Here is a 14,367-nt window from a genome sequence, read left to right as displayed (position 1 = left end):
CACAAAATAATGAGAGATCAAAAGGCTGATACATTGGCAAAAGACTCTTAAACAATGCAAGGTGCCCTGACTGGTTTGGCTCAGCAGATAGAGCGTCGGCCTTTGGACTGAAGGGTCCCAGGTTCGATTCCGGTCAAGGGCATGTACCTTGGCTGCGGGCACATCCCCAGTAGTGGGTGTGCAGGAGGCAGCCGATTGATGTTTCTCGCTCATCGATGTTTCTAACTCTCTATCCCTCTCCCTTCCTCACTGTAAAAAATCAATAAAATATATTTTTTAAAAAAGAAATGATTTTTGAGAAAGGATGTGTTATGTCCAGTAGTATTTTAGAAAAACTATTCTAGTGGTTGTGTTCAGTACACATGAGAAAATGGACAATGGGGAAGGCAATAACTTGGTGAGCAGTTTTGTAATCCAGACATGAAGAAGTTAAAGCCTGACTGGACTAGTGGCTGTAAGAATGGTGGGAGGTGGGGAATGGCAGATGTGAGAAATGTTATGAAGGAGAATTGACAGAATTTAGTGACTATTTAAATTTGGAGGGGAGAATTGAGGAGTCCAAGATGATTTGGAAATCTTAAAAATGGGTGACTTGGAGGCATAAAGAAGAATAGGAAATTAAGAGTAGAAGTCAATCTTGGGGCAGAAAAATGTGAGTTCTGGTTTTGGCTTTGTTTTTTGGGGGGCTATCAGGCATCCTCCAATAGACAGTTACAGATGAAGATTTCATCTCTAGGGAGTTGTCGGGCTAGAGAGAAAGAAGCGGCAGTTATGGCCATGGACATTGTGAGAATGAGTGAATGACAACAGAGAAGAGCAGATGACTGGTGCCAGCTCTTTCTCAGGGAACATCTATATTAATAAAGGGCACTAAAAGGGAAGGGTATCATTGAAGGAGTCAGGACAGTGCAGCATTGTAAAAACCAAAGAAACAGTTTTAATATGTTGCCTAGAAATCAAGGAAAATGAGGAATTTTTGAAATTCACGTCAGTAGAACTAAGAAAACGATGCACATGGATTTGAGAAGTTTGATAAAGTGAGAGGAAGAAAACTTGAGTGGAAAGAAGATAGAATCAAGCCCAGTTATCAAAGAGTGAGAAAATATCTCATGTTTGGTGAGGTAGGGACTAGGACTAGCATGTCTGCGAATGAAGGACCAAGGTCCTATAGAAGACAGAAAGCATTAAATAGAATACTAGGGTGGGCTATTTAGCTTCAGAAAGGAAGTGGCTTATTACTCTGAGCTTAAAGGAAAGAGTATGTGAATTGTTGAAAATTCTGAGGTGAGAAGGAAGATAGCAACCTCATTAATACATAATAAGTATATAATTGAATATGTTTTAATAAGTAATGGTCCAATATCTATGAGCAATTGGGAAGCAAAACTAAGGATATTTTGTATATCTATAGATATTTTTTACTTATTTTCATTTAAAAATATATTTTTATTGATTTCAGAGAGGAAGTGAGAGGGAGAGAGAGATAGAAACATCAGTGATCAAAGAGAATCATTGATCGGCTGCCTCCTACATGCCCAACACTGGGGATCAAGCCCACAACCCCCGCATATGCCCTGACTGGGAATCGAACCATGACCTCTTGGTTCATAGATGTCAGCCACTGAGCCACACTGGCCAGGGCTTATAGATATTTTTAAAATAACTTAAAACATTCTTTTCAGACATGGCTTCTTTATATAAGTAAATATTTTTATACCTGAAGCTTATCCTTTATCAATCTGTGTATCTGAATATAATTTAATTTTATCATCATAAGTGGGAATCACTGAGAATGTAGTCATTTTAGTTTCTTCAGATAGCCTGAAACTAAACACATTTGTCCTTACATTAAATGGCTTTAGACTGGTGTGTGTGTGTGTGTGTGTGTGTGTTTGTGTGTGTGTGTGTGTGATGATTTTGCTATACTGATATTTTCTCTTTTCAATGGTCAACTTTAGCAGTTATTTTTTTCTTCCTACTTTGTTGGTTTTAATATAGTTGTTCTCTTATTCAGTAAAGACTTGAAGGGTACTTGGGAAAACCAGATATTTGTCATTTATAGAGTCAATTCCTTCAGGGAAATAATGACCATAAAGTTAGTTTATGACCACTCAGTATGGTTTTTTGGGAGATGTGCAGCTGGACCCATGGTTATATCTCAGATCACTGGTGTTACTTAGTATTTTGACTTAGCAGTGGCATTACTATAGTTAGTTTTATAGGTTAAAATTTAAAATCAGAACTGAAATGTTAAGTAGTAAGGAACATATAGTTCCCTTTGGTTTTTTGCTTCACCTGACCAAATACAGTAAAAACTAAAAACCCAAGAGAAATGTTTACAGAGCAGAATAATAATAATGCTAGACTTTAAAGAATAGGCTACAGCCCAATGAACCTTAAAAGTTTTAGGGGATAAAATAACAAATTAAGTTTCTTTTGAGGGTAGGGAGTTTTCCTGTGAGAACACAGAGGTGGTTCCTAATAGTTGAATATGGCCCCCAATCCTATTTTGGGGATGCTTACTCCTATTTTTTAGACATCCACACATAATGTCTGTCATTTTTAGTCCTATTTTTTAAAAATATATTTGTATTGATTTCAGAGTGGAAGGGAAAGGAAGAGAGAGATAGAAACATCAATGATGAGAGAGAATCATTGATCCCGCTGCCTCCTGCATGCCCCCCACTGGGGATCAAGCCCGCAGCCTGGGCATGTGCCCTTGACCGGAATCGAAACTGGGACCCTTTAGTCCTCAGGCCGATGCTCTATCCACTGAGCTAGACCAGCTAGGGCTAATTTTATTTTTAAAAGAATGTTGATCAATAGTTGATAAAAATTATAACAGTTTAAAAATACACAGATTGAAAATAATCAGGGCATTTTCTTAGATTAAATCATTACTTATCTCTATGTTTCCTTCCTGCCTTTATGGTTTTCCTTTAAAAAAACATCAAGCCCAGATTGTGGCTCAGTGGTTGAGTATGGACCTATGAACCAGGAGATCAGGGTTTGATTCCGGGTCAGGGCACATGCTCAGGTTGCAGGCTTGATCCCTGGTGTGGGGCATGCAGAAGGCAGCGGATCAATGATTCTCTCTCATCATTGATGTTTCTATTTCCCTGTTCCTTCTGCTCATTGAAATCAATAAAGAAACATAAAACATTAAAAACACACCCCAAAACCTGATGTCACAATTTCCAAGTATCATAATAAAACTGTATGCAGACTTTGTTACAGAGAGTTGAAAGTCCCCATTTGCTCAGCCTCTAGTTATTTTTTCTTGCTGTCTAAGTTAAAGCTTCAAAATTAGCTATAGTTTGGGTGTTAAACCACAAAGTCACTTTTCCCTCCTAAGGACATTGTAGCCTAGTTCTTTGTGGTTTTACTTGATTAGATCACTGATACTAATTTCAGTCTTGTACCATTTCAGTCAGCCATGTATATTTTCGAGATGAGAACAGATAGTGCCCCCTCTATGTATTTTCCATTGTCTGCTCTCTTCATGATTGCATTGATGATCATTTTTATTAGATTGAACGCAATTCTTTACCTGTAGTTATAGTTTTTGGCAATTTCTCTTTTTTTTGGCAATTTCTCATAGATTTGGAATGTTAAGATTCGGTCAAAGGCAAGAAAATGTACTATTTGGACAGGCTAAATTTTTGAAATTCAGTACTACTGTATATAATACAGTTTAATTTTAAAAAAATAGTTTTATTTATGAATTAGTAAAATGAATACTTTTTATCCTCCATTTTTATTTTTAACTTTTTTTTTTTTAAAGTCCACAGATGCACTTTTGGTGGCAATCGACTCTGAAGTAGTGGGAGCTGTTGATATACTACTTAATCATCGACCAAAACGATCATCAAGACCAACTATAGTAGTTAGTACTCTTAAATGTTTATTAATTTGGATTTTTAAATAAAAATAAATCTGCCCCATTGCCATCTTTTTCTTCCCCCAAATTTATTTGTCTTAAGGAAATAGATCTCTTTTACTCTGTAAAATTATTGCTTTAAAGTCAGTAGACACTTGCAAAAATAATATTGTTTTCAGGAAACCTTTTTAAAATTAATGATATTTCCATAATTTTGTCAGTATGGACCAGTACTTTTAGTTTGGAACATTCTGCAGGTTAAGTTGAAGATACAAATTAGTTTCCACATGAGTTTAATAATTAAATGTAAACAGTAAAACCATAAAACTGGAAGAAAATGTAGGTGAATGTTTACTGACTGGTAGTAGAAGGATGTTCTAAGCATAAAAGCAATGGCTGTTTAGAAGGTAAATTTCTGGAATTCGGTCATCAAGCAAAATTTAGAAAGCAGGTGGATAACTGGCAAATGATATTTGCAGCATATATCAGAAGTTCATAATCTTAATATTAGACAAATTGATGAAAAACACCAAAATCAGAAAGGACATGAAAAAACTCAGAAAAGAAAATATAAAATACTAAACCTTACTTATAATCAAATACAAGATACTAATATTTACTTATCAAATTAATCAAGATTTTAAAAAATAATAATCACTGATGCAAAGGAGTAGTCTAGTCTCCTACATCATTGGTTAGGGGGGTGTTTTTAATAGCACTTTGGCAGGATGTGTCAGAAAAAGGAAAGATGTTCATATTATTTTTTTAAAATATATTTTATTGATTTTTATGGAGAGGAAGGGAGAGGAATAGAGAGTTAGAAACATCAATGAGAGAGAAACATCGATCAGCTGCCTCCTGCACACACCCCACTGGGTATGTGCCCACAACCAAGGTACATGCCCTTGACCGGAACCGAACCTGGGACCTTTCAGTCCACAGGCCAATGCTCTATCCACTGAACCAAACCAGTTAAGGCTGTTAATATTCTTTTACCTAGTGCTTTCTCCTCTAGGAATTTGCCTATGAAATGGTCAGAAATGTGGATAAAAATGTTAATTGTAATCTTGTAGTAGTGAAAAAACCTAAATATTTTAAAATTGAAGGTTGGAAATATAAATAAGGATGTATATATTTAAATGGCATTTTTTAAAGAATATTTAGGAACACGGAAGAATAAAACCTAGGAAGTGACAAAAATGAGAATAGTAAACTATGTGTAATATGATCCAAGGTTAAAAATATGCATACAAAAGGAACTGTATGGAAATGTAGCAAAATGTTACCTAGTGGTAGCCATCTTATTGCCATATTAAGGATTTTTTTTTACTCTTTTTATTTTTCTATATTGCTTTTGTAATTAGGAAGATATTCATTAACAGTCAGATAAATTATGTCTTTAAAATGAGATATTGGTTGCATACAAAAATTTTAAAATTATATTACTCATTATTGGTGAGAATGTAGTGAAACAAGCAAACTGCTGGAGTGTAAACTGGCTATACTCAGAAAAAAAGTATTAAGATATAATTATAAATTGCTTGTAGATTATCTGGCATTATCTGAGAACAACGAGAAACTGCTAAATTGCATACTTTATCATATATTAGCTGAAATATTCTACTGAAATCTAGACTATTAAAAAGTTTGTGTGTGACTTTCTCCAAAGGATGGTATGAACTAGTGTAACTGGTGATAAGAAACCACAGGAATAGAGAAAAAAAAGGGCTAAGAATATAGCCCTTGTCCAAAGGATCAGAAATATCTATAATCCTGTTCAATTTTCTGTCATCTATCCTGCAGTTACTGTTCTATTTTGGTATACCTATTCCACTTTCTTGCATTTAAACCCATTTACTTTCTTGGCGGGGAAAGGAGGTGTGCCATGCAGGTTATTGGAGCAAATGACTGCTATTATTTCATCACCATGACTACTACCAATTGAATCTTGTGTTGCAAGGCTGTGGTAGTCTTCACCTGCTCAGAAAAAGAACACTTTCTACTTTATTGCTAACAAACAAGCGTTTGCTTGAATTCTTCCAGCGACAGCAAGATCAAATTTTAATAGCCTATTACTTCTAGACAGGCATTGTCAAATATTTTCCATATATTTTTTAACCATTTCAGTGAATTCATTATTGGCTTATCAAAATTGTCTTTTAATACATTTTGACTTTCATCTACAGAGTTTTTTTTAGCATGTTGATTATATTAACAACGAAATTATGAACTTTTAATTATGTCTTTGAGTGTTTTCATATAGTTAAATGTTTCATAGGAAAAATGAGGACCATTTTTCTCTTAAGGGACTGAATATAACCTCCTTTTTAAAATAATATGTTTTTATTGATTTTTAGAGAAGAAGAGTGGCCGAGCTAATTTTCTCCTTTTTATAACCAATAATAGGAGGGAAAAGGGCTAAGTTCTTAGATTTCTCTGGAATTTTAAATAAATTTATTAATTTGAAATCCCCACTAAATAAATGGCAAGTATATAAAAGAGGGCCAAAATGGGATATGTATGTTAGAAAATATTAAAATTTACCAGTAATCAAAGGAAAGTAAATATTTCATGATAGTGTTTTTTATTCATAAACTGGGAGTGATCATACTGGTGAGTAAACCTTAAGAGTGAAATGAGTACATTCCTATATTATTGGTAACATAAGCTATTAAAGGACTTTGGTAATATTTATCAAGAGCTTTAAAGCTATTTGAGGCCTTTTGATCTGTAATTCCATGTCAGGGGTTCTATGTTAATGAGATAATCCTAAATTTTTTTTTTTTAAAGCTGTATTCGCCCAGCTGGCATAGCTCAGTGGTTGAACATCAACCAGGAGGTCACGGTTTGATTCCGGGTCAGGATACATGCCTGGGTTGCGTTGTGGGCTATACCCCCAAGTGGGGGACGTGCAGGAGGCAGCTGATCAATGATTCTCTCTCATCATTGATGTTTTTATCTCTCTTCCCTTCTCCCTTCCTCTCTGAAATCAGTAAAAAAATACATATATAAATAAAAGAGCTGTATTCATAAGGATGTTTGTGGTAATGTTATTTAAATTAGCATAATAAAATGACTTGAAAATACGGTCTATGAAATTCCTTACATTGAATGCAGGATTCTGTACATGATTTTTTTCCTGAACATTTTGGGCGTAGCTTTATGAGATTATTAAAAGTGTCCTTGATTTTTAAAATATTAGGGACCATTGTTTTAATTATTGATGCCAAATTATTTATGTCAAAAATAGGCAAAGGCCCAGAAAGGAATACTATAAAAATGGTTTTTGGGTAGTAGGAATTATGGGTATTTGTATTCTTTCTGTTTTTCTATATTTTTCAGATATTTTATAATGTGTATGCACTACTTTTACAATGTTAGTAAAAATTATATAACAAACTGTGAACTTGATCAACTAATACTACGGAATGAAACAACTCTCAGGGAAACCTCTATGAAAAAGTGAGAAGTAGTGGAAAGAATATGCAATAGTCATGAAATGGTCAACCTTATTTAACCCTGATTCTTTTAAAAAAATGTATTTTATTGATTTCAGAGAGAAAGGGAGAGGGGGAGAGAGAGATAGAAACATCAATGATGAGAGAGAATCATTGATCCGCTGCCTCCTGCACACTCCCTACTGGGGATCCAGCTCCCAACCTGGGACTTTGCCCTTGATCAGAATCAAACCTGGGACCCTTCAGTCCACAGGCTGACACTCTACTGTCCACTGAGCCAAACTGGCTAGGGCAACTCTGATGCTTTATTTGCTAATGATTTTTCCTTCGTGTCATGCCATCATCAGCCCCATGAGCCCATGTAGTGAAGGTGCTCAGGCTCCAGAGTAATACAAATCTGGTTTCTGCTCTGCAGTTTGCCATTCTGTTGTGTACCTCAGGCACATTAACTTCTCTGAGTCTCAGTTTCTTCTTAGGATTTTACTGCTCAGTGCTGCACGGTACTGTGGGAATTAAATGAGATGATAAGTGTAAAGTGGCTATAGTAGCTATGATTGTTACTGTTTTTAAGCATTTGTAACAAAGTAATAGAGGTAATGATTGAGAATATGTAGATAATTATCTATAATAATAAAAGCATAATATGCTAATTAGACCAGACAGCTGAACGACCTTCTGGATGTCCTTCCTGACGACCTTCCAGATCAAGCTGGGGCTGCGAGGGCCGAGGCATGCTGCCACGGCTGTGAGGGCCAAGCCCCTTGCACAAATTTTGTGCATCGGGCCTCTAGCACAAAATAAAGAGTGCCTCCTATTTACTTACTCCTTTTAAGTAGCTTCATTGCTATCAATGTGACAAGGTTTGCCCCAGAGGTAGAATTTTTAAAGTTTTTCTCAAGCATTTATGGTCTGCTTATTTTTAACATTTCTGTTCTTTCATTTTATTCTTTTTCCTAAAATTCTTGTTCTTTATCCTTATGCATGTTTCTGTAATCTTTTGAAAATTAAATACTTTTTCCAAATGTATTTCTCTAGATATCTTTATGTTAGGAAAATGGAACTTTATTTATATGAATGTTTTCTATTGAAGATTTTGTTTGTCATTATTATATTACATTTATTAATTAAAATTAAGTTTTGAGGTTTCAAAAAAATTTCATCCTGGCAAAATGTTTATCTTATTCCTTATAATAATTATGTTCTTTGTGCTTTCCAATTTTTTTTTCATTTTATTCTTCAAATAATTGTTTTCTTGAAGTCAGAAATAACTTTTGAATGTTTATATAAATATTTTTCAGAAACTAATGGAGCAAATTCAGAATCCTGAGTATTCAACAACTATGGACATTGCACCTGTCATTTTAGCTGCTCATCGTAACAACTATGAAATTCTTACAATGCTGTTAAAACAGGATGTGTCTCTACCTAAGCCCCATGCAGTTGGCTGTGAATGCACATTGTGTTCTGCAAAAAATAAAAAGGACAGCCTCCGACATTCCAGGTTAGAAAATTAAGATTTTTGACAAATAGATGTGTGATGCAGTAGGATACATGCCACTGAAATGTTTTATTGCTCTTTTTATGTAGCTTTTAAGAAATATGGTACTGGGATGACTTGTAAAAGTCAAACTTCTAGCTCCTTTGCTTAATACAATGAGTTCTGCATGTTTTAGAAATGTTTACTCAATGATGATTAGGAAACTTCTTCAAATTATGAATAAGATTTATTTCATACTCCTGCCTATAGGAGCTGGGGGCACTGTTTGCTTTTTAGAAATAGAGTTTATTAGTCTAAGAGAATTTCCAAGTAGTAGAAGGGATAGAGAGATACCACTACCTATCCTTTTATAACAAAAATTGTTTACTATCTTACTAAATATTAACCTATAATGCCTCTTACTTTCCCTCTCACATAGTACATATTTAAGTCTATTTCTCTTCCCGTTCTCCCCAGTTGAAAATAGAAAGAACAACTGAGGAATGAATAAACAAAGAAGTACCCTATCCTGGACAAGTTGAGTAAAGTCACACATGTTGAATAAGGTGTATGGTTCTGGGCCAGACTTGAGAACCATACAACTTTTCAGAATAAGCGCATACACATATACTATGAAATATGTGGTCTGGAAGTCCCAGGCAGACTACTGATAAGCTGTGTTCAGTTAAGGATTATTGTACAGTGTATATGAAATTAGCTTTAAAACTGTAAAATATCCACCCTCTCTCTTTCTTCATCTTAAGAGTAGATCTTTGGTGGATTGATAGTCACAAATCCATAAATTGGGAAAGTTTCTTGGAAATCAATTTAATGTGTATGTGCAGAGGTCAAACTGGAATTATTTTTCTATTTTCAAATCTATTTTACAATGAGGCCCATGTTTCTCTTCGATAAGATCTGGTTGACAACTGACTATATTATTTACCTTTTTAGTTTTAAAATGACTAATCTGTGAAATGACAAGAAGAAATTATCTCTAAGGATCCTTCTAGTTTTGAAATCCTTTCTTAATATTAGCTATAAATATTTTCCAAGTAGTTTGCTTGTTAAATGTAGTTGAAGCTACTTGGGTGGCGGGTTGGGGCTGGAAAGAAAGCTGCCTGGCTTGGTTTGGAGTGGCAAGAACACTGCCTGGCTTGTTCTGAAAGCTTGTATAGGAGCTGTGGCTTGAGTCCATGTTTTAAGCCTGAATAAGAATTAAAAGGTAAAAGACATTTGATGCAGAAAGTACAATATGTGATTGTGGTTTATTAGGAGAACTGCAAATGGTTTGATATATTTGCAGAAAAGTTTGAGAAAACAGTTATAGGAAAGGAAAGGTCCAAACTAAAGTCATTTTCAGGAATTGCTAAGTAGACCTGCAGAAGAAAAGGAGACTAACAAAACAAGTAAAATGAGATGTAAGATCAGTGAAGTTGAAGTCAATGTTAGCATTAAGAAAGTGAGGCAATCTGTATTTTTAAATTTCAGACGGTGAAATTTCAGACGAGGATAAGTTCTAAGGCAGTGATGGCGAACCTTTTGAGCTCGGCGTGTCAGCATTTTGAAAAACCCTAACTTAACTCTGGTGCCATGTCACATATAGAAATTTTTTGATATTTTCAACCATAGTAAAACAAAGACTTATATTTTTGATATTTATTTTATATATTTAAATGCCATTTAACAAAGAAAAATCAACCAAAAAAATGAGTTTGCGTGTCACCTCTGACAGGCATGTCATAGGTTTGCCATCTCTGGTCTAGGGTCAGTAATTTTAAATGGGTTAGGGACGCATAATGGATCATTGAGTTTAGTAAACCATTTTCAGTATGTAATTGCTGTGATTTGGTTTTAGTCTCAAAATTTGAAATAACTTTAAGGGAGATTTGGAATCTTTATTATTTAAAGGAAGACAATTTCAAAAAGTTGAGAAACACTGAAATTGTGAGAGTTAGCAAAGTAGTGGACTGCCGGTTATATTTAATTTGCAGAAGGGTTTTGTTTAATCTGTACAATGTATTTTATAATTTTGAATTTGAATGTCTGTAAGCCTTATGTACACTCAGTTTTACTCATGTTATTACCCACTTAGCCCCTGAAAACAATTGAATTTGTAAAACCTAGTACAAATCTCCCAAGAGAATAGGATGTTGACATTGAGAAAATCAGTGATCTATAATACTAATCTTAGGAATATGGAATTCTTTTATTAAAAAGTACATATTTTAGTTATACAAGTAATGTGTGAATAAATCCTTAAATCCTTGTAAAACTTCTAACTTTAATTTTGGTCAGAAGTCTCCAGACCAACTCTAATTTTCCTCTCCTCTACAGAGCTAACCACTATTACCAGTTTGATGTTCTTCATCTGCTTCTGAATGGCTAATATTCTCATTAGCCATTGTGACCCCTCAGTCAAAACAGCATGGTACCGGCATAAAAACAGACGTACTAGTAAAGATGGATGGAACAGCATAGAGAGCCCAGAAATAAATCCACACCTTTATGGTCAATTAACCTATCTCAAATGAGGCTAGAGCATACAATGGAGTGAAGATATTCTATACAGTAAATGGTGTTTGGAAATTGGACTGGTATATGCAAAAAATGAAACTAGACCATCTTCTTACACTATACACAAAATTAAACTCAAAATAAATTAAATACTTAAATGTTAGACTCAAAACCATAAAAATCCTAGAAGAAAATGTAGGCAGTAAAGTCTAGGACATTTTTCTGAGCAATATTTTTTCTGATGTATCTTCTCGGGCAAGGGAAACAAAAGGAAAAATAAACAAATGTGACTACATTAAATTAAAAAGTTTTTGCACAACAAAGGAAACCACTAACAAAATGAAAAGGCAACCCACTGAATGGGAGGTCATTATTCACCAATGATACATCAGATAAGGAGATAATATCCAAAATTTCAAAGAACTTATAAAACTCAGCACCAATTAAAAAATGGTGGAAGGACCTAAATAGACATGGCTCCAAAGAGGATTTAGAGATGGCCAACAGACATATGAAAAGATGATCAGCATTACTAATCATCAGAGAAATGCAAATTAAAACCACAGTGAGATATCACCTCACACCTGACAGAATGGCTATCATCAATAAATCAACAAGTGCTGGCAAGGATACAGAGAAAAGGGAACCCTTATGACTGTTGGTGGGAATGCAGATTACTGCAGCCTATAGAAAACAATATGGAGTTACCTCAGAAAATTAAAAATGGAACTGCGTTATGCCCCAGCAATTCTAATTCTGGGAATATATCCAAAGAAACCCAAAACACAGATTCAAAAAATATATGCACTCTTATGTTCATTGCAGTGTTATTTACAGTAGCCAAAATATGGAAGCAGCCTCAGTTGCCCATCAGTAGATAAGTGGATAAAAAGGTTGTGGTACATTTACACAACGGAATACTACTCCACTGTAAAAAGGAAGGAAATCTAGCCCCGGCCAGTTTGGCTAAGTTGGTTGGGCATTCATTGACCTCTGCACCAAAGGGTTGCTGGTTCAATTTTCAGTCAGGGAACACAGGAAGCAGCCAATCAGTGTTTCACTCTCACACTGATCTTTCTCTCCCTCTCCCTTTCTCTCTCTCTAAACATCAATAAAAATATTAAAAAGAAGAAGGAAATCTTACCTTTTGCAATAGTATGGGAGGAACTGTAGAGTATTATGCTAAATGAAATGAGCCAGTCAGTGAAAGACAAGTACCATAAGATTTTGCTTATATGTGAAATCTAATGAACAAAATAAACTAACATACAAAATAGAAACAGATTTGTAGATACAGAAAACAGACTGACAACTGTAAGAGTGGAGGGGTATTGGAGGATTGGGTGAAGAAGGTGAGGGATTAAGCAAAGAGAATACAAAACTCTTAGCCACAGACAACAGTATGGTGATTACCAGAGGGAAAGGTGGGTGGGAGGCTATAGCAGAGGATAAAGGGGGGGTGGTAAATGGTGATGGAGGGAGACTTGACTTGGGGTGGTGAACACACAATATAATATACAGGTGATTATGGCATTGTACACATGAAACCTATATCATTTTAGTAACCAATGTCATCCCACTAAATTTAAAAAAAAAAGTGACTCTTAACTGCAGTTGTTAGGTTGGAAACTGAAGTATCATCAATGGCTGTCTGTTAGATGTTGAAGTTAATAGATTTCCACTCCCAGTTTCTGTTTATGAAGATTGAATTCAAGTTTCTTCTCTTATTTCATTAATTTTGCCTATCTGTTATTAATCTTGCCTCATCTACTCCAGTTCTTCTTATGGTTGTCCAAAAATTTAGGTTGAATCATATGAAATTACTGTTTTAAAAGTGCCGGGGTCCAGCCCCAGCGGGCCAGGGGTTCTCAAAGCTGTGGACGGAGTCAGCAAAGAATGAAGGACACGGAGACAGCGTTCAGATGATCAGCATAGCTCTCTTTAGTCTCCATGGATCTTCCTGTGCCTGCCTGAGGCCACAGAGAAAGATCCAGAGGCAAGCTGAGCCTTTATTTTATAGTCAGAGGTAAACACGGTAGTAGTTACCAGAGTTACACTGTTCTTTTGAGTTTCACTTGTTTTGGCAGCACTTCCTGAACCTCCCTTAGCCCATTAGCTTCCCAGATAAGATCTAGGGAGCGTTATAAGGTCAAGCCTAATTATGCTAAGAGGACTGTGCCCTCTAAGCTGGGACTTGTTTGTGACTTTGCCAACAGGTCAGTCAGAGGCTTAACCCTATAGCTGTTCCCCACATAAAAGTACTTGGGACAATATGGGATTGCATATTTTAATATTCTTCTTCGTGTGGATTAAACCAAAACACCAGAGTTATGTAGAATGTCACATAACTCCACAGGTCCCAACAATATTATTTTTTAAAAATATTGAGACTGATGATTTATAGTAAATGTATATAGTTATACTAGAGTCCCGGTGCACGGATTTGTGCACCGATAGGGATCCTCAGCCTGGCCTGCGCCCTCTCCCAATCCGAGACCCCTTGGGGGATGTCAGAGAGTTGGTTTCAGCCTGATCTCCGCAGGCCAGGCTGAGGGACCCCACCAGTGCATGAATCCCTGGGCCTCTAGTATGCATCTAAGATCTTTGATTAATCTCTTCCCGTCTTCCCCTCTTCCCCTTTCTCTCTCAGATTCATTAGTATGTTCCATGTTTCCATGCCTGTGCGTTGAGCGTCTGACCCCTGGTGATCATTGCATGTCATAACTACTGACAGGTTGGCCATTCGGCCAGTCGCTCGCTAGGGCTTTTATATATATAAATATATATAGACTAGAGGCCCAGTGCACAAAAATTTGTGCACTTGGGGGGGAGGGGGGTCCCTCAGCCCGGCCTGTGCCCTCTCGCAGTCTGGGACCCCTCGGGAGATAATGACCTGCTGGCTTAGGCCTGCTCCCGGTGGCAGAGGGCAGGCCCAATCCCTAGGTGCAGACCCTGGTCGGGCTCAGAGCAGGGCAGATTGGGGGGTTGGGGCGCCGACCCCTGTCATGCACAGAGCAGGGCAGATTGGGAGGTTG

The 14,367-nt window shown here is 36.1% G+C and overlaps 1 protein-coding gene across 1 annotated transcript in view; it reads left to right on the top strand.

The window, feature by feature from the left end:
- The window catches only part of TRPC1 (transient receptor potential cation channel subfamily C member 1), a gene marked incomplete at its 5' end in the record, with an annotated part of 170,680 nt that overhangs the window by 8,635 nt on the left and 147,678 nt on the right, over positions 1–14,367 (top strand). The window contains 2 exons of the mRNA XM_006757507.2: positions 3,785–3,886; positions 8,637–8,839. Of these exons, the coding sequence (XP_006757570.1) occupies positions 3,785–3,886; positions 8,637–8,839 (305 nt within the window). The remainder of the gene's footprint in view (positions 1–3,784; positions 3,887–8,636; positions 8,840–14,367) is intronic.

The sequence above is a fragment of the Myotis davidii genome, unplaced genomic scaffold (assembly GCF_000327345.1).
Source record: "Myotis davidii unplaced genomic scaffold, ASM32734v1 scaffold495, whole genome shotgun sequence".
In the NCBI taxonomy this organism is placed as follows: domain Eukaryota; kingdom Metazoa; phylum Chordata; class Mammalia; order Chiroptera; family Vespertilionidae; genus Myotis; species Myotis davidii.
The sequence above is the reverse complement of the archived record's forward strand: the minus strand, read 5'-3'. Positions and strand labels throughout refer to the sequence as shown.